The following is a 24,021-nucleotide window of genomic DNA, read 5'->3' as shown; positions in this document are numbered from 1 at the left end:
ATCCCAACTACACACCTAACCTTTGCGGGGGTCCTATTACCCCCGGACAAATTTTTTAGCAAAGAAATGGCCCTTTTTTGCGATGTGGTAGAGCGTGAATACACCGCCCGGTGGCGCGTGACGGCCTTTAAAAATCTGCATCCGACTGTTTTGGACGCCAACTAAGCCGCCACATATGATGCCAAGTAGATAAAATTTGAACTCCCTCCATTTTTAGGCTACTTCATCTTCATCTTCACCCTATTTAATATCCATCCCCATTTTTTGTTGTCAAAATAATATCCATTATAAACGAAAAATCTCAATTGAAGAAAATCCACATATGATTCCGAACAACTTGTTAAAGAACAACTTTCCACCATAAACGAAAATCTGAAGAAAAAAAATGAAAAATCTGAAGAAAGAAAAAGGAAAAATCTGGAAAAAAAAATAAGGATGAAAAATCTAATCTTGTTAAAGAAAATCTGATTGGAAGTTGCTTGTTTGGAGTTGCTACTTGTTGCTTGGTTGGAGTTGTTTAAGCACTAATTCTTTGAGTTGATTTGGGGAGAAAATTAAACTCCATTGCTAAGAATTTGGAGAAAGCTATGAAGAACACCAAATGGGTTTCTCTAAATTCTTGATTGTTTAATCAAATTAATGGATGAACTTTGTTCTATTTGGTGTTAGGAAGCTTCCTTTCACATTTGGGTTTGTTTGGATTAGATTTGAGCAAGTTGGTGTGATTTTTTTTTCAACTCCTAATGAAGATGATGATGATGATGATGATGATGATAATGTTGATGAAGATGAAGGAGAATTGGGTATGGGTTTTCAGATCCTTAATAAAAATGGAGTATGGAAAATTGAGAGTTTTTTTTTTTTTTTGAAGAAGAAGAGTAGATGGATGGAGGAAGGGGGAAATTAATAAAAAAATGGGGGCAAAATTAAACACGTGGCACGTGGGCGCGTGTGGACAACGCCATTTAATATTTGGGGGTTGGCAGATTGGACTGCCACATCAGCAAAAAAGGGGCATTTTGATACTGAAAAAATTTGTTCAGGGGGGTAATAGGACCCCCGCAAATGTTAGGTGTGTAGTTGGGATTTTGGTCAAACGTTGGGGGGTATTTTGAGTATTATCTCTATAAAAATGGTTAGTAAACAAGGTAATTAGCCTAACTAAGGCCTATGTTATCTTGATTGTAGACTTACGAGTTCAAGAAGTAGAAGTTGGACGATTGGATATACTTCAAGATATGTTAAGGTTATCCTTTCTTTCTTTTGGCATGATCTTATGATATGAACCAACAAGTGAGTAGACGAGCTTCCATATTACTCTACTCTTAGAAGCACTAGGAGTACTTCAGTATTTGAGGTTCCTATACCCCGCATGATTGTTCCTTCTGTTCATGGGTCTTGAGATTTCTTATGTTGATGATGTTAGCTCAAAGGTTGTCCATCCGAGGTAATATGGCCTTATGACACTCCGAGCGTTCTATGTACACATTTCAGTTATGCATTGTATACATATACATATGCATATTAACCCATGATCAGAAGGTGTTATATACGCGTGTATTATATGTATATGGGGTATGGGGAAAGGGATAGGCGTTATATACGCATTACCACCTGATCAGCTGGTGCACCTTGATGATGATATATGGATCGAGTCGTACGCTCCTCGACATTATTATACGATATATGGATCGGGTCGTACATTCCTCGGCACTATTATATGAGATATGGATCGGGCTGAACATTCCTCAGCACTGTGATCTATATATATATATATATATATATATATATATATATATATATATATATATATATATATATATATATATACATGGCATGATTATAATTGAGAGCATGCATATTATGCGTCCTCAGAGGCATTGTCAGTTATATAGATTTATGCAGATACTAGTTCATATAATTACATGCAGATAGTCATTTCAGCTTATAAGTTCAGATTTTATTCATGATTCTTATATATACATGTTGTTCTTATGCCTTACATACTCAATACATTATCCGTACTGACTCCCTATTGCTCGGGGGGCTGCGTTCATGCCTGCAGGTTCAGGTAGACCGACAGGTGGTCCAGCTCAGTAGGACCTCTATATCCAGCGGTGGTCAGTACGCTCCATTTGATCCGAAGCTGCAGTCAGTTTTGGTATGCCCCTTTTGAGATGTATATGCATATGGGTATGACGGGGCCCTGTCCCGTCCTTTCTACAGCTTTATTCCAGTAGAGGTCTGTAGACAGTTGTATGTATTAGTCAGATGATGTAGCCTTGTCGGCTTCTGTTCTTTTGTGTACAGTATATGTAGCAGCCTAGCCGACTTGCATTGTTCTTTCAGCATGTATATGTATATACAGATTGTACATAATTTATGATGTCACCCCTAATTATGAGGCAGTATGAGATTAGTTTAAGTTACTTATAGGCCCTTGATGTTTAGTAAGGTTCAGATATGTGTATAGGGGTGTTTGGTATCTAGAGGTCAGACACTCGTGTCACGACTCATCGGTTTGGATCGTGACATTGTGCATAGCACACAGACATCGGGCTATATTGAGGTGAAGTGGTTATATAGCTGGTTGGTGGAGGCGATTGTTAGTTGTCTTGATTTTTGTGAGTTATCTCTTTTCCTCAGTTTTTTGGGCTAGCAGCTCTAGAAATATAAGCTACAACTTTTCTTTTTTTTTTGTCGCTCGTGGCGCCAGACACACCTGCTCTATTTAATACACTTACAATCCTGCCGGTCTTGAGGCCATCTTCGATGTCTTCCCCAACGGCGACTAAATCTGCAAAGGAGCTCCCTTTCATAGTTATCATTTTGTCAAAACAATCAGCTTCTTGGTATTGTATAAATGCAACTACTAGCTCAGCTTCAGTCATAGGCAGTAGCACATGTGCTGACTCGTCTCTCCAGCGACTGGCATATTCTCTATATGTTTCGGTCAATTTCTGATGGATTTTCTCCAATAAAAAGCGATCTGGCACATTTTCCACATTGAAGTGGAATCTCTCCATAAATGAATTTGCCATCTCCTCCCATGTCTTCCATCGACTGATGTCTTGTGAGATGAACCACTCTATAGCTGTTCCTGACAGACTTCAACTGAATAATCTCATGAACAAAGCTTTATTTTTGCCACTCCTGGCCAACTGGTCACAATGAGCTCTCAAGTAGGCCCTGGGATTGCCCGACCCATTGAAATGGTCACATTTAGGAATTTTGAAACCTTCTGGTAAACCCAAGTCTGGATGTATGAACAAATCAGGGTATATTAGCCCCTCTTTCTTTTTAGAGCCATGTTCTAGTTCAGCAATTTTCTTCCTCATCTCCTTCTTGATTTTGTCTATTCTTGCCTCAAAGAACATTTCCATGTTCTCCAGTTCTGGCGAAGAGTCAATATGGGTGATATATTCTTGAAAAGTAATATTTGGTTGCACAGGGCGGATTGTAGGAGTTCCCGCTGCCCGAGGAGTTTGATAAGCATTTGTGTTGTGAGATATTGTAGCGTGAGCAGGTATTTTGAAAGCTGGTGGTGGGAGGAATTCCCCATATGGGTGGTATTTCGGCACAGTGGAGTTTGAAAAGTAACCTGGATCTGAGTTTGTGGGAAATGGTCAGGGATTGGTAGGTCTAAATTTGGGAAAATGGGTGCAGGCCTTCTAGCCTCAGTATTAGTAGCATTTTCTTTTTCAGCCTCAGGCGGGCTTTAGCTCTCTAGCTTCACCAATTGCCTCATTAGCGGGTTTAACCGCCCTTCCAAAGGCATTCCGGGGCCTATGTCGATCGTTGGGGTACCCTCGACTAAGGCAGTTTTGTTCTGGTTGTTGTTTAGTGGAAGAGTTTCAGGCATGTCTTCTTCTTGTAGAGGGTTTAAGAACGTTGCAACAGCTTTTGATCGAGTAACTGGTGCCAGCGAATCGACCCTTGTCTTAAGAGAAAACAACTCAAAGGCTCCCAAGTTAGTGTTAGTTTAGGCACAAAATACAAAATATCACATTGTTCGCAGTTTATAGCACATAGATTCGTATATCTTATTTCAACTCTTGATTGATTTACATTCCGAGGGTATTTTGGTCTTTTTGTGTTCTTAGGAATATTGATTTTTGGTAAGTGGTCTTCATAGTTGATTTGCTTCTACCCATCCTGTACTAAGGGGATTGTAAATTTTTATTATAAAAGGATCGAGTCTTAAATAGACTGCCTACGTATCCCACCAAAGGGAAATCACGTCCGTCCGTAGCTCAGGAATACACAGAAAAGGTTTTTTCCTATGCTACCCGAAACTTAGTTTTCTTCCCTCACCAGGCCTTATGTAGCCTTCCCATGTATCCCAACAGGACATCAGGTCGGCGTGGTTCCGTTTACATAAAAGGGAAAGGATATTTCTCTTAATTGAAAGCAGTAAAGGGATACTTAGATTTTTCTACAAAACCAATACTAGGCAACTTTCCATTGTCTTCTCATCTTCATCTTCTATCCTTGTCTTCCTCTGACAATCCAAATGTGGCCCTCATTCACTAGATGTTCTAATTCCAGCTTGAAATCCACTCATTCTTCAATGTCGTGGCCAGGGCGACCATGGTGAAATACGCAAACCCTTTCTCTTGGAGGTCCTGGGCGACCCTGATAGGTTTGTGGCACTGCTCTTATCTTCTTCACACTACACAGTAGGGAGTGAATCCTAGCATATGACTCCTCGAATTTGGAGAAGTCGCTTTTCCAGAACCTAACCCTTAATATCTTTTCTGGATGATTTTTCCCTTGGTCATGGGTCAGGAAAGAGTGGAGCCCCTATAGTCGGCTAATTCTCCCTTGGTCAATCCATTAGATCAACTTCCTTTCCATTGCTCCACACTCATTGGCTTATATTACAAGACTTTAGAATAAACAAATGCAAAAATATCAAAAGAAGTCCACTCTTCGGACCGAAATCTGCTCTCTCTCAGTCCGTGCCTTCTTGTCCCTTCAAAGGGCGATCTGAATGGCTACGTGGGCTGGCATCAATGCTATCCCGATCTACTGATGTTACACCTCTCGTTTTCGTAGTGGTCGAACCTATGATTTCCTAATCGGGTATACCCTTGGAATAGAGACCCGAGCTCGAGTTTGGAGGTAGAAAGTGCCTTACCACGTGTACGAGAGTACCAGTAGATATTCCTGGCAATTTATAGAGTTAGAAGTTGAACGAATCGAATCGACGCGATCTGGACTGAATCAAAAAAATCTGCAGAACACCAGTCATCGTCAACGGGTCGTCGACATGTTCGACGGACCATCGACGTGCGGCGTCGATAGGATCCCGCAGCCTTGCATCTACTGGCGGAGGTCGACGGAGCAAGTCAACGGACCGTCGACACGCCGACGGGCCATCGACCCGCTCGTCGAACCGGACCGCTATAACCTTTTTGGCTTTTAAGTATAAATAAGTGGGTCACGACCCTATTTCATATTTTCCTTCCTTCCAAATTAGAAAAACCTTAACATATTCTCTCCTAATATTTTCTTCATATTAGTGAAGATTTGACAAGATCCGGACCCGTAAACCCGAGATGGTGAAGAAGAAGGTTGCTTCTAGGGTTTCTTCAAGGTTGTGAAGTTTAGGGAGTTGAAGTTGAAGTAAATCTTGGGATCCTTGGCCCCTCAAGGTATGTAAATGATTTCTACCCTTATATTTAAGTTGAGTATCAAGAGTTTTAGTGATTCTAAGTAAAGAGGGGGTAGTTGTGGAAGTGGTAAGTTGATGAAGGGCAAGGTAGTGATTTGAGATTATTTTTAAGAGATGATCGAGAATGGATTTAAGTATATTTTGATATATATTTATGTGTTGTCATTGTGTTGTGGGTATTGTGATTGATGTTGGATCGAATGAGAAGTTGAAGAGTTGTTAAGCTTATAAGAAAAATGTTGCCCATAAATTGTCAAACTCTATTCGTGTTTACAATGATTAGTAAGCGAGGTAAATACCCTAATTAAGCCCTATGTTATCTTGATTGTAGACTTGCAAGTTCGAGAGGTAGAAGTTGGACGATTGAGTATACTTCAAGGCATGTTAAGGCCATTCCTTCCTTCTTTTGGCATGCTCCTATGATATGATCCAATAAGTGAGTAAGTGAGCTTCCATATTACTCTACTCTTAGAAGCATTAGAAGTACTTCAGTCTTTGATGTTCATGTACCCCATTTATGAGTGATCCTTACGTTCATGGGTCCAGTCTTATGTAGCCAGTTCCATGTATACAGTTTATTCATGCATTACATTCATTATATATATTTATGTACATTGACGCGTGACCAGAAGGCATTATATACGCGAATATTAGATATATGTAGAGTATGAGAAGAGATATAGGCGTTATATACGCATTACCACTATGATGATGATATTGATTATCGCCGCAGAGGAGTCAATATGATATGACAAGATGCCATAGAGGCTTACAGGCGTTATATACGCATATACATCAGGCGCTATATACGCACACATATATAGATGCATGACCATTATTGGTAAGCATGAGCATGCATATTATGTACCCACAGAGGCATTGTCAGTTTACAGATTTATGCAGACTTAGGCCAATACTAGTTCATACAAGTACATGCAGTCAGTCATTTCAGTTTATGAGTTCAGATCTTATCCATGATTCTTATGTATCTATGTTGTTCTTATGCCTTACATACTCGGTATATTATAAAATGCGACTCCCCGTTGCTCGGGGGGCCGCGTCCATGCCCGCGAGGCTGTACGGGGAGATAGATGGTGGTCGGCTAAATGGGACCTCACAGATCTAGCGTGGTCGGTACTTTCTCCATTTGATCCGGAGCTACAGTCAGTTTTGGTATGCCCCTTTTTAGATGTGTATACATATGGGTATGACGGGGCCCTGTCCCGTTCTTTCTATAGCTTTTATTCTAGTAGAGGTCTACAGACAGTTGTATGTAGTAGTCAGATGATGTAGCCTTGTCGGCTTCTATTCTTTTGTGTACAGTATATGTAGCAGCCTAGTTGGCTTACACCGTTCTTCCGCATGTTATGTATATATATGCAGATTGTACAGAGTTCTGATGTTTCCCTCTTATGAGATCGGTTTATGCCATTTATGGGCCTTTGATATTCAGTATGTCTTAGATACGTGTTTAGGGGTGTTCGGTAGCTAGAGGTCAGACACTTGCACAACTTATCGGTTTGGGTCGTGACAACTGACCCCTTTGAACATCAGTCAACGATGTCCCGGTATCTATGGCTCCTCTAACAAATGTATCAAGCCATTCTAAACTCTTTAATAAGGCATCCGCCTCGTCTGTCAAACTCTTAATCACATCTTGATCATATTCTGTTTTTGCTTGATAATTTGCTACCCTTTCTTCTGCTCGTCGTTTCATTCTTCTAACCTGAATTGCCTTCGTGGCTTCCCTATCCATGGGAAATTTGTAAAGGTACGGGCCTGGAGTGTCAGTACCTGCTAACTCAGCTTCAAGCCACTCATAGTAATCTTCGTCATGACCTGGATTGTTTGGATCTTCGTCCAACTTATCTTCCCTTATCATATTCTTCCAATCTTTCCTGGCATCCTTTATACCCTCGGTATGACCTTTTTCATAATCTCATACAAACTCTCCCATATCTCCCATATTTGGGATGACCTACCTCATACCGAACTGTCTCAGTAACCTCAAAGGTGTGTAGGGTGGGTTCTATCCCCCTAATGCCCATAAGTGGTAAATAAGGACGCCTACGTCTCTTAACGCAAACAGTCTGGGAGTAGAAATCAGGCACTCTGCACCTAATGTGCTCTTCTCTTAATCTGGAGAAGATGTGAGCCCATCCTGTTTTGTCTTGAACCCCACAAGGCACAGCAGTGACTCTCAAATCATCCTCTCTCAGGGTCGGATCTCGGCAGGAAGATAAACCACTCCTATCTAAATGCTTAAGTATCCACCATTGGACTAAGAGGTTACGACCCTAGAAGTTGTAATAATGGTTGCGGCACTTTCCCAAAGCTCGGTATATATCTAATAGGATGATAGGGATGATGTCAAAATATTTGGTAAGATCATTTGTTGTAACCTCTCTAAGAACAGCATGGGCAACAAAGACGACCCGGGTGTCGATGGCTAGGGAGGCATTTAGTGAAAATATCATGGTTCCCAATAGGTAGGTGATAAAGGCTAGTGTTTGGTTAGCTTCCCAGGACTGGAGTGAAGAAAACTCAAGGATGTGGTTTTCGTACCCCTGTTTGGATGAATACCTCCCATATAACTCTCTAAAGGCTATAGTGGGTCCCTGTGCCCAATCAGATTTGTTGACAGCAAACATGTGTTTAATTTCTTTTGGGGTAGGTTTGTGAGGGATGAGGATATTTTGATCTAACCTATTTTTGGATCTGTTTGCGCTTCCGCGCTTTCCAAGACATCTCTAATTTCTTCTAAGGTGGGAGTCATCTCTATCTCTCCAAACGTGAACACCATTCTGTCATTGTCCCAATAACCAGTGATAATCTCTAGTAGACCCTTATCCCCTGTCATACTCATCAACGAAGGTAGATGCCCTACACAACCTTTTAATTCTTTCTTCTGATCATTAGTCAAACCTTCCCACCACATTACTAAACCCGCTGGTGGGCCCACAGTCATATCAAACTTCAAATTAGGAGACATCTGCAAGACAGAACACTGTTAGTTCCCCGCCCCCAGCAATAATAATTTATTTCACATAAGGCACAATGATGCTTCCAAATAGAAAGTAGTGGGAAGTAGTGCCTTCGGGCTTTTACACCGTCTGAACACAGTAAGGTGTTTATCCTGTCCGATTTAGGTAGGTCTGAGATACCCAAACAGGTATATGGTCAGTATGCGCTATACCAGTAGCATTTGGCTTCGCTCTGCACTAGTTATTCTAGAGTGGTTTTTTAAGTAAATGACACAGGTTACCCGAGCGGACAAGCTGGGGGTGGGTTCTCTAAGGATGTGGGTTGACCGCATGCCCACTCGACCTTCAGAGACCGCCAAAGAAAAATAGCCAAAGGATTTTTTAGTGAAGGTATGACTGCGACTCATCTCGCGTCGTCACCGTTGGAACAAAGTATAAAATAAATGCCAGGAGTGGCGGAGTATGCATGCATGAATGACAGTTATTTGACGGGAATTTAAACACAGAAGCAGTTTATATCACTTAAATAATTTATATCACACAAAACAAAAAAATTATTAAAACCCTTATGGTTAGAACCTTATATTGTCCCCAGCAGAGTCGCCATCTGTAGCGGTTCTATTTTTTCCGATTCATATTTGCACTTGCCTCATTTAAAAAGAAAAGTGTCCCGGGGAAGTACGGTTGTCAATCGTATCGGGAAAAAGGAAAAAATATACTTCTACATGGATGGTACTCTAAATGGGCATTATTTTTAGAGCCTCCACCTAACTTATGGGTAAGTTAGGAAAACCAGTTCAAAAGGGTTTGTTTAAACGATTAAGTTTTAAAAGAAACCAATCTGTACCAAAGTTTGGGTAAGGGTTTTGGTGATCCCACGGGGAAGGTGTTAGGAACCCCGGTATTAAGGATCCGTAAAATATGGTTGATCGACGGGTTCTAATAGTATGCCTTGTGAATATAAATTATTTTTGATAAAAACTGTTTTTGTTTTAGATACCCGCAGTAAATGGTTAGTCATTCATGCAAAAATACAACACTTTCAAGAAATGAAAATGGTAGAGTTTTGCCCAAAATTGGGCGTTTTGAATTTTGAACTAGAACACCTAGGTTAAAACCCGAAGGTGTTAACCTAAGTAGAACACTACGTAAGCCCACCCGAGTTTAGAAAAAGGTTTTTTAGTTTTAAGTTTTATAAAATCATTTTTGGCATACTATTATTATCCATATTTTAACCATATTTTATATTCTTAGATTTTGTAGTCTTTTTAGTCCAATATCAGTCCAGGGTCATTTTAAGTCCATTTGTCCAAATTGTCCATAGGTACGGTCCCAATTTGTCTCAATGTCCATAAATTTCCAAGTCCTTTTTTTCCAAAAAATTATATTTTTTAGTTTGAGAAAATGTCCATTTTTTGTCCACAAGTTGGTTTCTATCTCAAAAATCAATTTTACATGCCAATTATTATCAAAAATCAGTTTTGTTACTTGGAAATGATTTTTAGCAACTTCAAATTTGTGACAATTATTAAAGGGTTTCAATAAGCATATAGTAACAAATAAACAATGTAAAGTAGGGAGTTGGGCCTACCAAGAGAGTTGGGCCTACCAAGCCCAACAAAAAAAAAATAATGTAATTGACTTATTCCGCTTCAATATGTTTTTGCTCCAATGCTAGGCTTGTCCATGGTTGAGGTCGACTCGATCTAATGGAGCTGGTGGGCCTCGATAGACCCACTAACAAATTGAAGAGGTCACAAAAAATAGGTGTACAAAACATTAGTAAATAGCCGAGGTCAATTATTTAATTTACAAAGCCAAAAAATGAATTACAATGCTTTCAAGCCATAATTACCATACTCATAAATAAAAGGACAGTTTATGCAAAAATGCCCAGCAGCGGAAAATTACTAAAATTATAGTGGCCCAGGATCAATTATATTCAAGAGATTAACTCCTCATTCTTTTTAAAATCTTTTGACAACAATCTAGGTGTTAAGAAAGACATCCAAGCAAAACAAACAAGTTTTATTGATCAAAAAGTCCCTCATAATCAAATAAAGGAAGACAGGTCAAGTGAAAATAGAAGGTGCAAGCTACAAATCTTAACAAGACTCAAAAACAGGCTACTTGGTTTTTCTGAAACTCACTCAAAGCTTCAAAACAAGAATCCATCATTCATTTTGAAAGAAAACTTTTACTAATCCAGTTTTAGAACCTAAGACTATCATATTTTTCTAAAAAAAATGATTTGAACTACTAAGTGCACTTTAAAATAATCAATGTTCAATCAGATGATAAAAGAAGGTCAACGTCAGAACACTCAAGATTAAAACAGGCTAGGGAAAGCACATTTTGAGACTTAGAGATATATTAACTCAACAAACAAGCAACATCTATCCTATAATCTACTCAACCAATTTCTTAATTATTAAAATAGCCAAAACAGGATCAAAAAATGCATAAAATTGTTATAGACTAGTGACAGATTCACAAGAACTAATTGTATCCTATCAAAAACTAACAAGAATGACTAAACTATACTTAAATCTATTAGTGTTAATAAAACAGTGTCAAAGCTCCAACATAAACTATTCTTTTTCTCATTTTTATCAAACTTAACTAACCCAAGATCACTTAACATCATCTAAATCAAGCTTTTAATTCATTTTATAGTTTCAAATGACATCAAACTCACATAATATCCACTTAATCATCAGGACTAAGTTAGCAAATAATTATTTTTAACTAACACAAGCATCATAATAAATATATAATCATAACTAGAATGAAATAAAGGATAGACTAAGAGGTTACCTTTTAATGGGGCAACCTAAAGATCAAAAGGAAGGATTGAATCCACCAAATTCAAGCACCAACACTTCACAAATCTTTGAAAACCCCTTTGTCTTTTTAAATTTTTGGATGATATCCGTATTCTTCTATATATATATATCGATTGCATTTATATTTTTTGTAGTGTATTGTGAGTAAGAGTGTGTATAGGCTATTAAGTTTTTGAATATATAAATCCAACCTTAGTTTTTTTTTTTTTTTTTTTTTTTTTTTTTGTGCTAATTTTCGAACTCCCTCTTTTTTTATTCACCTCTTTTTTTTTTTTTTTAAATGTCAATAGCCATTCTATTTATAGGCAAGCAAATTTAGAACCGTAGGGATAAAAATAGGCCATTTGGCCTTGGCTTTTCCCCCCAAAATCCTTAATTTTCAAAAGACCTTATCCATAATTTCAAAAAATCAAATAAGACAAAAATCTAACTAACAAATTTGTACCCTAATTAGAATAAGACAAAAGAATTTTAACAAATTTGTACTAGCATAGTACACATGGCAGCAACAATCATGCAAATAGTACCAACAAAGGTACAAATGAATCAAATTGTACCATACAAGATAGAAAATAACACCTCCTTTTGTATAATAAAACATATGTCATAAATATATATTGGTTTAAAATACTAATATATAATAATTATTTGGACCAATAAAAATCATAATTTGTAGAATTAAAATGCGAGCTTTAAAACGAGCCTAATATTGACATAGTTCCGAGCAATATTTTAAATATGAAAAAATGCAGTAAAAAATGAGCCGTAATTCATACGTCATTTAAATTAACAATTTTTCCGGACTAGACAGAGCGGGATGAAAGTAAATAACTCGTATTTCTTGTAGTTGTCAATTTTTTCAGGAAATAATAATTAAATGTCATTTTTGCAATTTTCTCGCGATTTTTAAAATTTTAATTTTTAAAGGGTGTATCCCTACTCCTTATTTGACTCGGGAAATTTGAAAAATTAAAATACTCATCTTATGAGGTGAAAATTAGGTGTCATCAAGCAATACACCAACAACCACTCTATAGCCTTGCCCTTCCGCTGAGCCTCAAGATCAAAGAAGTCTATGCATATTCGAAATCTAGTTAGAAATCATGAAGATTGATACCTATATTGCTACCATTCAAATTAGGTCAAAACCAACCCTAGAATTTGGGGAAATCAGCCCACAAAGACAAAATAGGAAATTCGGGGGCAAACTATCAAATTAAGCACTAGGTAATCAAAACCCATCAACTAATTGCTAATTAACTCAAGGATTTATCAAATTTCAAAATTCAAGCAAAACCCCCAATTTTGGATATAAACCCTAACTCTTAGATTCAAGGATTCAATACTAATAATGGAAGACATATGATTAATAACCTTAGATACATCATAATCTAGTATAAACCCAATCAATTTCATCATTTAAAAGCCTAAGTAAAATACCCATTAAATCCACTTTTATCTTCCATTATTAAGGAATTAATAAGGAAAGAGGAATTCTAAGATGATTAGGAGTAATGAATTAGTAAGCAGATTAGCAAGACTTACCACCAAGGATATTCCCCAGAATCTTCTAGAACAGTTCCCAAGGGCTCAATTTTCGTAATGGTAATGAATGATAGACTAAGAGCTTTTAATACATACTTAATGAAAAATAATAGGCCCGATACCGCAACGGCGGCATCGGGGCAGCCGCGGCGCCACCGCCCAACGTCTTCTCAGACCGTTGGGACGGTGCAGGCAAAACACCGGCCGCCTGGCGGCCGTCCAGCCAACGGCGGTGCCGGCTGAAGACGATGCTTTGGTTCGCTGCAGCGGACACGAGTACTAGAAACCCAAATATTTTTCTAAGTCTCAACCGAAATCCCGAATCACTCGTGAGGCCATCTGCTCACAAACCACATACACAAACCCACATAAAAACACGCTACGAACACACTCGTGGCCTCAGAATTTCCAACGGAGGTCTCGTTGACCGAGTCAACCCCTGATACCTCTTTTCCAACTCCCTAACTCAAGTCCCAAAATGTATTCGAGTGCATTGGGAACCGAACCAGATACACACACAAGTTCTAAACGACCATCCGGACCTCTCAAAATTGACAAATTTTTGAAAAAGGTATGTTTACCCAAAATTCAACTTTGAGTCAACTCTTTTTCGCTTTTAGCCCAATTTTCACAAAAGATCGCCCGAATCAAATCTAGACACCTCGAAAAGGGTGTCAACAGTCCCCTAGGGTCACAAGTGAGCTAAACAAGCTAGGAAAGAGTCGTTACATATACTGTTGATACATTGATGATACTTGAGGAAACACTGTTATGAGCTGGGCTTAGTTGGATGCGAGTGACGTGAGGACTGATGTCCGATGGTTATCCCGAAATTGAGGATGTGCGTAGCAATTTTTGAGGTTGTTTCTGAAATCGTGAGGTAGCGGTTGGCGAGGTTGTTGCGTGAACCGTAAGGTACATGGACTTCGTGGGTCCCCCATGGGTTGTGCTACCGATATGTGATGTTCCATCATCGGAGTACATGTGTACACATCATATGCATTGCATTCACATTTCATACATTATTGCATTGCATTGTGCTATGGCTTCTATTGTGATATTCTCGTGATGTACTTGTGATATTACCGATTCTGACTGAGTATTTGAGACTTGGCACATTTGGGTTTATATGTTAAACATAGGTGATGACGTGTACTTAGATTTTGGCTCGTGTTTGACTTATACATTATGGATTTACCTGTTTATCTTACTTTATTGACTTGATATGTGTTAGCTAAACTTAGTCGGCCTGTGATACCTACAAGTACTTGTTGTTTGTACTGACCTGCACTTGCTGCATTCTTTTATGAATGTAGAGTTCCACTTAGGATGGACCTCTGCTTCTCGTGGCTGATAGTGCTTCGAGAGTTGCTACTTAGAGTCTTACAGGGTGAGCATGGGGACATCCGCCGCCTTAGAGATTCTTCCTTTATTTATGTCTTACTTGATATTCCGAGACATATTCAGACTATTGATGTATTTTATTACTTTCAGACTTGTAGTATCTAGTTAGAGCCTCTTGTATGGTTAGACCAGACACTGGGTGGATTTGATGCATTTCCTTACTTCCGCATACTTCTATATGATTATCGCCAGACTTACGTGATTTTTATCTCTTCCGCTTATTTATTTGTTTATTCATGATTTTACGATTGTTGGGATAAGGGTTTGCCTACCGAGGTGAAAAAGGTAAGTGTCCGCGCGACTTAGCTAAATTGGATCGTGACAGCATCTCAAAAAGCTAGAAGAGTAGACGTCAAATGAAAAATGTATGTCAAAGTTTTTTTTTTTTTTTTTCCGAAAAATTGTTAAGACCCCTCATTGAACTTTGGATTTAGGCCTCCATCAACATTAAACCGCCAACGTTCATCATCGATCAAGGTTTTCTCTTTGGCTGCTTGAACTAGAGTTTTCTCTTTGGCTGCTTGAACTAGTGAAGTTCTGATATATTCATTAGTGTCATGAGCCATGACTCATGATTACTCTGTTCTTTTAAGGGAACAATGTCTGTTTTAGGTTGTATTTCTCTCCGCATTGAGTTCTTCTGTAGACTGTAGTAGATGTGAGTGAAATTATTTTTAAGATATGGGTATGGTTGAACTTTGAGCATGTCAAAAAGTAAAGGAAAAGACATAGACTACTTGACTAATTGATAAATTTGAAGCAAATTGTCTATTGTTGATCATTTGGTCATCTTTGGCTTTTTCTCAACTGATTGTGGAGTTATACTTACAAAACTTAGTTTAATGAAGTTGATATTTTAGTAATGTGGAATCTAAACTTGTACACCTGAGTACCTGACATTCTTAAGTTTGCTTCCCAGTGATAGTACTTCACCTGTTTATTCTTTTCTTGCTTCTTTCATCAATAATCTGAAAAGCTTTACTTATGTAGTCATTGTTAGTGAAGTAGAACTTAGTCTTCTTCCATTTAAGGATTTCTACTTTACTTGTGCAGTCACTTAAAATTGAAGAAGTTTACAACTAATTTGAGTATTTCACAGCATATTTGTCTTCTTTCATTGAAGGATTTCTAATTTAACAATTCTTGTTTTTGATGTTAGTTGAAATCTGTTATATTATTGTTCTAATTAGAATTTTAATTTGGTAATCCTGTTTCAAAACTCAACGAAGAGATTTTTCTCTACGGTATGGTCCAAGTTGCCACAATCAAGTTCATCAACTCAAAATTATCCTCACGTGGAAGAAAACTTGAACTAATTAGAAGAAAATCATCATTCAGCTAAAAAAACAAAAGCAATTAGTAGATTTGAATTTTTTTATGGGTAGATCCAAAGGAAAGAATACCCATTTTGTACTATCATCCAGATGAATGTGATGAGATTAGATGAGCATATATTTAAAGACGTCCTCAACTAAGTTTCCTCAAACAGATTTTTATAGATTAAAACGACGTTTCAATCGTAAATGGTTTTAAAATATCATGATTGGTTGGAGTATAGTGTGTGATAGAAGATGCAGCTTATTGTTTGTATTGTTATTTATTTCAAGATGAAAGCATTCATCAGGGTGGAGGCGTAGCATTTTTAAGTATAGGGTTCAAGAGTTGGCAAGCAAAGAAAGAACTAGATACACACGTTTGTGGGTAGAACAATGTTCACAACCAAGCAAATAAGAAGTGTGAAGATCTAATGCAACAAGAACAGTCAATTCAAGCTGCATTTGTTAAGCTGGATAATCAAACTAAGCTTGACCACAGAATTCGTTTAAAAACATCAACTGATGTGGTGAGACTCATAGCGTTTTGTGGACATCGTGAAAATGAATCATCATTAAACAAAGGTAACTTTCTTGGATTTCTTTCATGATATGCGAAGCGGTGCGATAAAATTAGTGATCTTGTGTTGAAAAAGGCTCCAGAAAATGATCAGTTGGCTTCTCATAATATTCAAAAAGATATTATCACTGCATTTAAGCTTGAAACAATTAAAGCTATTATGGAGATCTAAATGGTGACTATTTCTCATTGCTAGTTGATGAATCTTCTGTTGTGTCGCGTAAGAAGAAAATGGAATTGTTTTATGATATGTTGATAGATGGGGATCTATGGTGGAACGGTTTATTGGGACCGTTCGTGTTCGTGATACTAGTGCTTTATGTTTAAAAGAAGCAATTGTTAACCACCATGCTCAACATTCTTTCAGTTTATATGATATACGTGGAGAATGCTATGATGGAGCAAGCAATATATAAGGGCATCTAATTAGCCTTAAAATTTTGATTCAATAAGAAAGTAGATTAGCTCATATGATTCATTGTTTTGCTCATCAACTTCAGGTGACTCTTGTCGGGATATCTAAAAAATGTCTTCAAGTTGGATAACTCGTACTGTTGGTTTCTAATGTCTTAAATGTAGCGGGAGGTTCTTTTAAACGCATTGATGAACTTTGAGAATCTCAAGCAGAAAAAGTTCAAGAGGCACTAGATATGGGTAAAATTGGTTAGGGCTTGAATCTCAAGAACTTGATCTTTCTAGAGCTGCCAATACTCGATGGGGTTCACACTACAAATCTTTTAAGAACTTTAGTAGTATGTTTGGCTCTATTTCTGATGTTCTTGGTAATATTGTTTTTTATTCCAAATGTGTTGAAGATAACACTAAGGCAACATGATATCTTAGAGTTTGTCAAACATTTGAGATTGCTTTCATATTCTACTTGATGAGAGATATTTTGGCGATCACAAATGAACTGGAATCACAAATGAACTTAATTAATCCTTACAAAATAAAGAACAGGATATTGCAAATGCCATGCTACTTGTTAAAGTGGTAAAGGGTCGATTGCAAGATCTAATGGATAAAGGATGAGATCCACTTATCGAGATGTGTTTGCATTTTGCATCAAGTATGATATTTTGATACCTAATTTGGATGAGTTCTATGTTAATTTTGGAATATCTTGACGTAAAGTTGCGGACTATACTTTTCTCACATCACTATCGTGTTGATGTATTTTTTAAGATCATTGATTAGCAACTTCAAGAACTCAAGAATCGTTTTAATGAGGTGAGAACGGATTTTCTTATTGGAGTTGCTTGCTTGAACCCAGTTGACACATTTTCTAGTTTTGACATCAAGAAAATACTGAGAATGGCTGAATTATATCGTGACGATTTTGGTGAAAATATAATGGCTACTCTGAAGAATCAATTAGGGACTTATATTGTTGATGTCCGTGAAGTTGATGGAAGTTTCTCCAACCTAAGAGGACTTGGTGATCTTTCTGAAGAGCTAGTTAAAGCAAAGAATCGTTTAAATTTCCGCTGCTCCTACCGGTTGCCACTGCTACAGTTGAAAGAGCTTTTTCGGCAATGAAATTGATCAAGAGTGAATTGCGAAATTGAATGGATAATGACTTCATGAGAGGTTGTATGGTGCTTTACGTAGAACAAAATATTTAATACCGTTTCTGATGCGAGTATTATAAATAGGTTTCAAGAAATGAAAATTCGTAAAATACAACTGTAATAATATATTTTAATTATTCAAAGTGTGTTTTGTTCGTTTCCTTGGGCATTAATTTTTTATATGTTGAACCCGCTTGGTGAAAATTTTGGATCCGCCGCCGATTGTAACTCAACATCTTTTTAACCCTCTCCACTTGACTTAAAAGTCAAAAACGGTTGTGGCCTTGTGGAGAGCCAAATTTAAGGTTCTAACTGGTCTCCAATCCCTAAGAAGCAATTAAGACCCTGCTAAGAGGGGTTAATTAATTGTCCCACACGCACCTCCCATTCCTACGCCCACGCCCACGCCCACGCCCACGCCCACGCACGCTTCATTTTCAGGTCTCTCTTCCTTTCTCACTGTAGAAGTCATTAATATTAGATTCCAAATTTAACTCTGTTTCTCTGGTTGTGTGGTGTGTCACTAACTAATCATGGGTAAATGCTACGGTCGGTCGTGAGTCCGTCTCTCTCACACATTTCTCATTCTCTCACACATTTCTCATTCTGTTCCCCCACAGCTCAAGCTCTCAGTATATATAAATCCCCATATCAACTCTTCCTCTACTCAGTTTTTCTCTCCTTTTGACACATTTTCCTAAGCCCTCTCCTGAAATTAAACCCATTCATATTATAACGAGGTGGGATCAGCGTCAAAGTTCTTTTTTTTTTTTTCTTTTTCTTGAGAGTTGCTACAAAGAGGATTAAACACAGTCAACTAAAGACTTAAATCATCAAGAAAAGGCAGAACATGGCTGAACCACCAAACTTAGAAACTGAGTCAAGTAGTAACTCATTTACAAATTCCCCCTCACCATCCTCTACAAATTCATCTACTACTTCTCTTCTTAACACAGTACTGCCTAAAAATAGTACTAACACAAAACATCAGTCCAAAAGGTGTAGGGATGAAGACGATGCCAATAGTAAGACTAGATCATATGTGGGAGTACGAATGCGTGCCTGGGGAAAATGGGTATCCGAAATCCGCGAACCAAGAAAGAAGTCTCGGATCTGGTTAGGTACTTTTGCCACTGCAGAAATGGCAGCTAGAGCACATGACGTAGCTGCAATGTCCATCAAAGGTAATTCGGCGATCCTCAACTTTCCTGAGTTCGCCGAGTTACTGCCCCGCCCTGTCACGTGCTCTCCACGTGACGTCCAAGCAGCGGCCATTAAGGCCTCTCACATGGACCATCTCAATCTTAACACCAAGAGAGAAATGTCAATCACCATGTCGTCAACTCTGACGTCGTCATCATCATCATCGTCATTGGTCTCAAGCCTCACATCAGAGGCGGAGGTGCCTGCATCTCCGCCTCTGAGCGAGATAGTGGAGCTGCCAAAGCTGAGTTACGACTCGGTTGAGTCAGCTCAGGAGGAGTACAGGTTCCTAGAATCAGATAGGTGGGCGTATCGTCACCCATGGTTACATAGTTTGGGAGATTGTGAATATTTTGGAGGAGACAGCATGGGATCAACAGGATTAGAAGGTGTACTTTCATGCAGTTTCGACAGCTTGCTATGGCAACATTAGAATCAACAATGGTGTGTTTTGCTTTTTTATTTTATTTTTCTTATAAGTTTCTTTATTGAGAGAGAAGCTTTTTGTTTAGTTTTAGCTCTTTATGAATAAGAAAACCCCAAGGGCATGAAACTAGACATATACGTTACTTTGCCTTTTAGAGATGGCATTTTGTGAGCTCTCTTTTTTGATATAGTGAGAAGGATACAGCTAGATAAATTCATTAGTTGGTCCACCCCTCGAGTAAGCCTGTTAACCGGTTCCAACCGGAACCGGTTATGGAACTGCTGATTAAGGAACCGGCCGGTTCCGTTAAAAAACCGAACCGCTTAACCGGTTCGGTTTAACGGCTCCGGTTTCCGGTTTTAAACTCCAAACCGAACCGGTCCGGTTTGGAGTGTTTAAAATATTTTTATTTTTATTTTTTGTATTATATATATATATTATAGTATTTATTTGTATATTGTAGGTATATTTACATATGTTATACAACTTTATAATTAAAGTTTAAATATTTACCGACTAATTACTTAACAAAGAAGTCAAAGAATACGAATAGTATTTTTCGTATACATATATATGTATAACTTACATATACTTATATATATGTATAACTTAATATATATAGTATATATACTTATATACTACATATACTTATATATATGTATAACTTAATATATATACTATATATATGTATAACTTAATATATATACTAAATATATGTATAACTTAATATATATACATATATACTATATATACTAAATATGTGGATAACTTAATATATATACTATATATATGTATATATATATACTATATACTATATATACTTATATATAGGTATAACTTAATATATATACTATATATACATATATACTATATATATATATATATATACTTAATATATATACTAAATATATGTATAACTTAATATATATACTATATATATATTAAGTTATACATATATATATAACTTACATATACTTATATATATATATAACTTAATATATATACTATATATATGTATAACTTAATATATATACTAAATATATGTATAACTTAATATATATACATATATACTATATATACTATATATACTTAATATATATACTAAATATGTGTATAACTATATATACTTAATATATATACTAAATATATGTATAACTTAATATATATACTATATATACATATATACTATATATACTTAATATATATACTAAATATATGTATAACTTAATATATATACTATATATACTTACTATAAGTATATACTATATATACTTATATATGTTTAAGTATACTATATAACTTAATATACTTATAAGTATATTCTTAGTATATTTTAGGTATATTCCTAACTTAATAAAAGTAAAAATATGAACACAAGTAAATAGAAGTAAGCTCAATGAGCCATATTTTTATTCATTCTTGGATAACATTTATTTGCAAGTTGTATTTTTTTTAACTTGCAAATAATACATGAGTTGTACAAAAATAGTAGAATAATAAAATCACTAATTTTGAACCATTTCGTTAATTTCCCCACATCATATTCGGTCATGGAAATATCTTCAAAGTCTTCCATTTGGTCCGGTCCACTAGCTATCAAATCTTCAATTTCTTCCTCTTCGCCTTCCTCCGCTTCGAGTTTTGGTTGCGTCGCTCCGATCTAATCCAATCTCGAATGCACACTAGTACTTGCAAGCTAAAGCCGGATAATGAATGTCTATGGTCTCCAATTTCTTTGTCTTCCTTGGCTAAATGCGCTCTCCGAAGCCACGGTTGATACTTGAACCGTAAGGATATCTCGAGCCATTCTTGAAAGTACGGATAGCTTGCCTTGTACTTCTTCCACCATGCTAAGACGTCCACCTCATCCAGTTGGTTGATATCTACATTTGGGTGCATCAAATAAAAGTTATATTCATCAAAGTTTGCGTAGAAGAAGAAGTTGGTACGTGAATGTAAAACTTTTAAACCCGACAAGCCCTTTTTGCTACTTTGAGAAGTAGTAGGGCGTGGAGCAACGGGTGCTGCACGTTCTTCCAAACTAGAATAATGAGTAAAAACTTTTCTAAACTCATCATCAATAGCGAGTTCGGCTTCAGCTAAAGATGGTTGAGTTCGCTTCAATTTCTAAAAATGTATAAATTTGACTAACCAAATTTTTAGTATAAAACGATTTTAAACAAGGATTTAAAAGGGAACCCAATATAAATAAAGTTGGGATGGGAAAAAAATACTTCTTAAATTTGATTATCATTTCAAAAATAGCCACTTGATAATCGGGTTTATGTTTATACTCTTGTAAAACTCTAGCTATTTCCGCTAAGTAGGCTAAAATTCCGGTTACCGTGGGATAAAATTGTCTAGAAAAAGCAAGAGTTGCATTATTAAAATTTTCTAAGAGTTCAATACATTCTTTAACATCTTCCCAATGCATAAAATTTAACCAATCCTGACTATCGGTATTATATTTGTTGTGAACTTGTTGTATGGGAATCCTATACTCATATGCTTGTTGTAGCATAATGTAAGTGTAGTTCCACCTAGTCTCAATTTCTATTTGAATTTTCCTAGGTCTAAGGTTATTTTCCACACAAGCATTCTTAAAATCTCTAATTCTTCCCCTATTAGCATTACAAAAAAAAACGCACAAAGATTTCTAACTTTTTGAACGAGAATCATCAAAATGCTCAAGACCATCTTTAACAATTAAATTTAAAATGTGACATCGGCTCTACAAGTACTTCTAGGAATACCCTCAAATAACGGATTATAACAACGTTGAATGTAAGTAACAAACCCCATACCCGATGGAAAGGAAAATGGTAAACAATCATAAGCTACCATTTTAGCTATTTCTACGCGTTCTTTTTTCTTGTCATACTTAAAATTTCTACCGGTTCGTGGGTCTATCGTCATTTGAATCCCCCGACATTTGAACCCGTTTGCTCTCCCCAAACATCCATATGTTTGGTTCTCATATGAGAATTTAGTGTACCCGTTCCACCATCCTTACCAGTTCCTTGCTTAAAACTAAATACTTGTCCACATACGTTACATGTAGCTGATTGGCTTTCCCTATTCTTAGTCATAAATTTCCAAATTTTAGTTGTCAGCTTACGAGTTCTAGGCGGTTTGTCTTGTGTATGTGATTGTGCGGGACATGTATCTCTATGGGATTTTCAGGGGGTTGTGTTTCATCATCATCATTTAAGTCTTCATTAAAAGTGTCGGTAAAATGTTGTTGCATTGCCTCATGACCTAAAAGTGGATTATTTCCACCAACATCAATACCTACATTAGGTGTTTCTTCCACAAATGTTTTCTCATTAAGCGCACCCCTAACAATACGACTACTACTACCGCACCACGTCTTAATCTCTTTGACATTATTAAATAGAATTAATTTAAATCACAATCAAATAAATCACAAGAAAATAAATTACAACAAATTAAATTACGTAAATTAAATTGCGTAAATTAAATTGCTAGAATTAAATTGCAAAAAATAAAGATAGAGTTGGAACGAAGGTACCAAATTGCCGGATTAATTTCTAACAAAGTCAAGGCGGCTAGAATTGCAAATCCACCAAAGCTACTTCGGATTGTTGCAAAATCACCAACTCCACCAACAATATTATAATTGCAAAATTAATAATTAAAAGTTGAAACTATAATAAGACTTTGTGGCTAGTTATTGCAAAATAATTATAATTGAGAGATTGAGATTTGAGAGAAAGATGAAGAAGAGTGAATTGGTGTGAATTAAAATGAAAATGAAGAAGGGTTTATATAGGGGTGGGGGATGGGTTAAAGTGTTAAAAAAAAAAATTTGGGGGCAAAAAATTAACAAAATGGCCGTTTGGCACGCGGCCATTTTGCAAATGGACCGTTGCCAGCGGTCCATTAACTGACAAGATGCGCAACCCAACCAACGGCTCTTTTTTTTTTTTTTTTTTTTTTTTAATTTTCACCGGTTAAAATGGGTTTAACTGTCCGTTCGATTTTACCGGTTTAAGGATTCGGTTCCTAAAATATTGGAACCGGACCGGTAAACAATTATCAGGATTAACGGAACCGGTTAACGGTTCTACCGGTTCCGGTTCCGGTTCGGTTTAAGCGGGGTCCGATTAACCGGTTAAAACCGGTTAGCCCGAACCGGTTAACAGGCTTACCCTCGAGAATGGAGAAGTCCTCAAAATTATGAAAATAAAAAAAGTGGGATTTATTTATATTTTGCATTCTTGTAGCTCTAAATTTTAAGTACTCTAATTAATACTCCCTTCCGATAAAAACAAAAAAAAGAGTCCACTTAGTCATTTGCACACCCCTTACGAAAATACTAACTCCTAGATAAAAATAGGTAATTTGACTAAACTACCTCTAATTAAATAGACATTGGGATTTGATCATATAACACTTAATAAGGGCAAATATGAAAAAATAAGGTTAATTCTTTCTTGATTTGCTAAAT

At 36.8% G+C, this 24,021-nt stretch overlaps 1 protein-coding gene across 1 annotated transcript; it reads left to right on the top strand.

Moving 5' to 3' along the window:
- Positions 1–18,512: 18,512 nt before the first annotated feature.
- On the top strand, positions 18,513–19,670 carry LOC132067070 (ethylene-responsive transcription factor TINY-like). The gene has a single exon (XM_059460216.1). It carries the CDS (start codon positions 18,771–18,773, stop codon positions 19,554–19,556), a length of 786 nt encoding a protein of 261 aa, XP_059316199.1. The 5' UTR covers positions 18,513–18,770; the 3' UTR covers positions 19,557–19,670.
- Positions 19,671–24,021: the final 4,351 nt, after the last annotated feature.

This window comes from Lycium ferocissimum, chromosome 8, assembly GCF_029784015.1.
Source record: "Lycium ferocissimum isolate CSIRO_LF1 chromosome 8, AGI_CSIRO_Lferr_CH_V1, whole genome shotgun sequence".
NCBI classification, from domain to species: Eukaryota; Viridiplantae; Streptophyta; class Magnoliopsida; order Solanales; family Solanaceae; genus Lycium; species Lycium ferocissimum.
The sequence above is the reverse complement of the archived record's forward strand: the minus strand, read 5'-3'. Positions and strand labels throughout refer to the sequence as shown.

Coding starts and splice junctions, on each gene's coding strand:
- LOC132067070 (XM_059460216.1), top strand. CDS start 18,771: ATGGCTGAACCACCAAACTTAGAAACTGAGTCAAGTAGTAACTCATTT.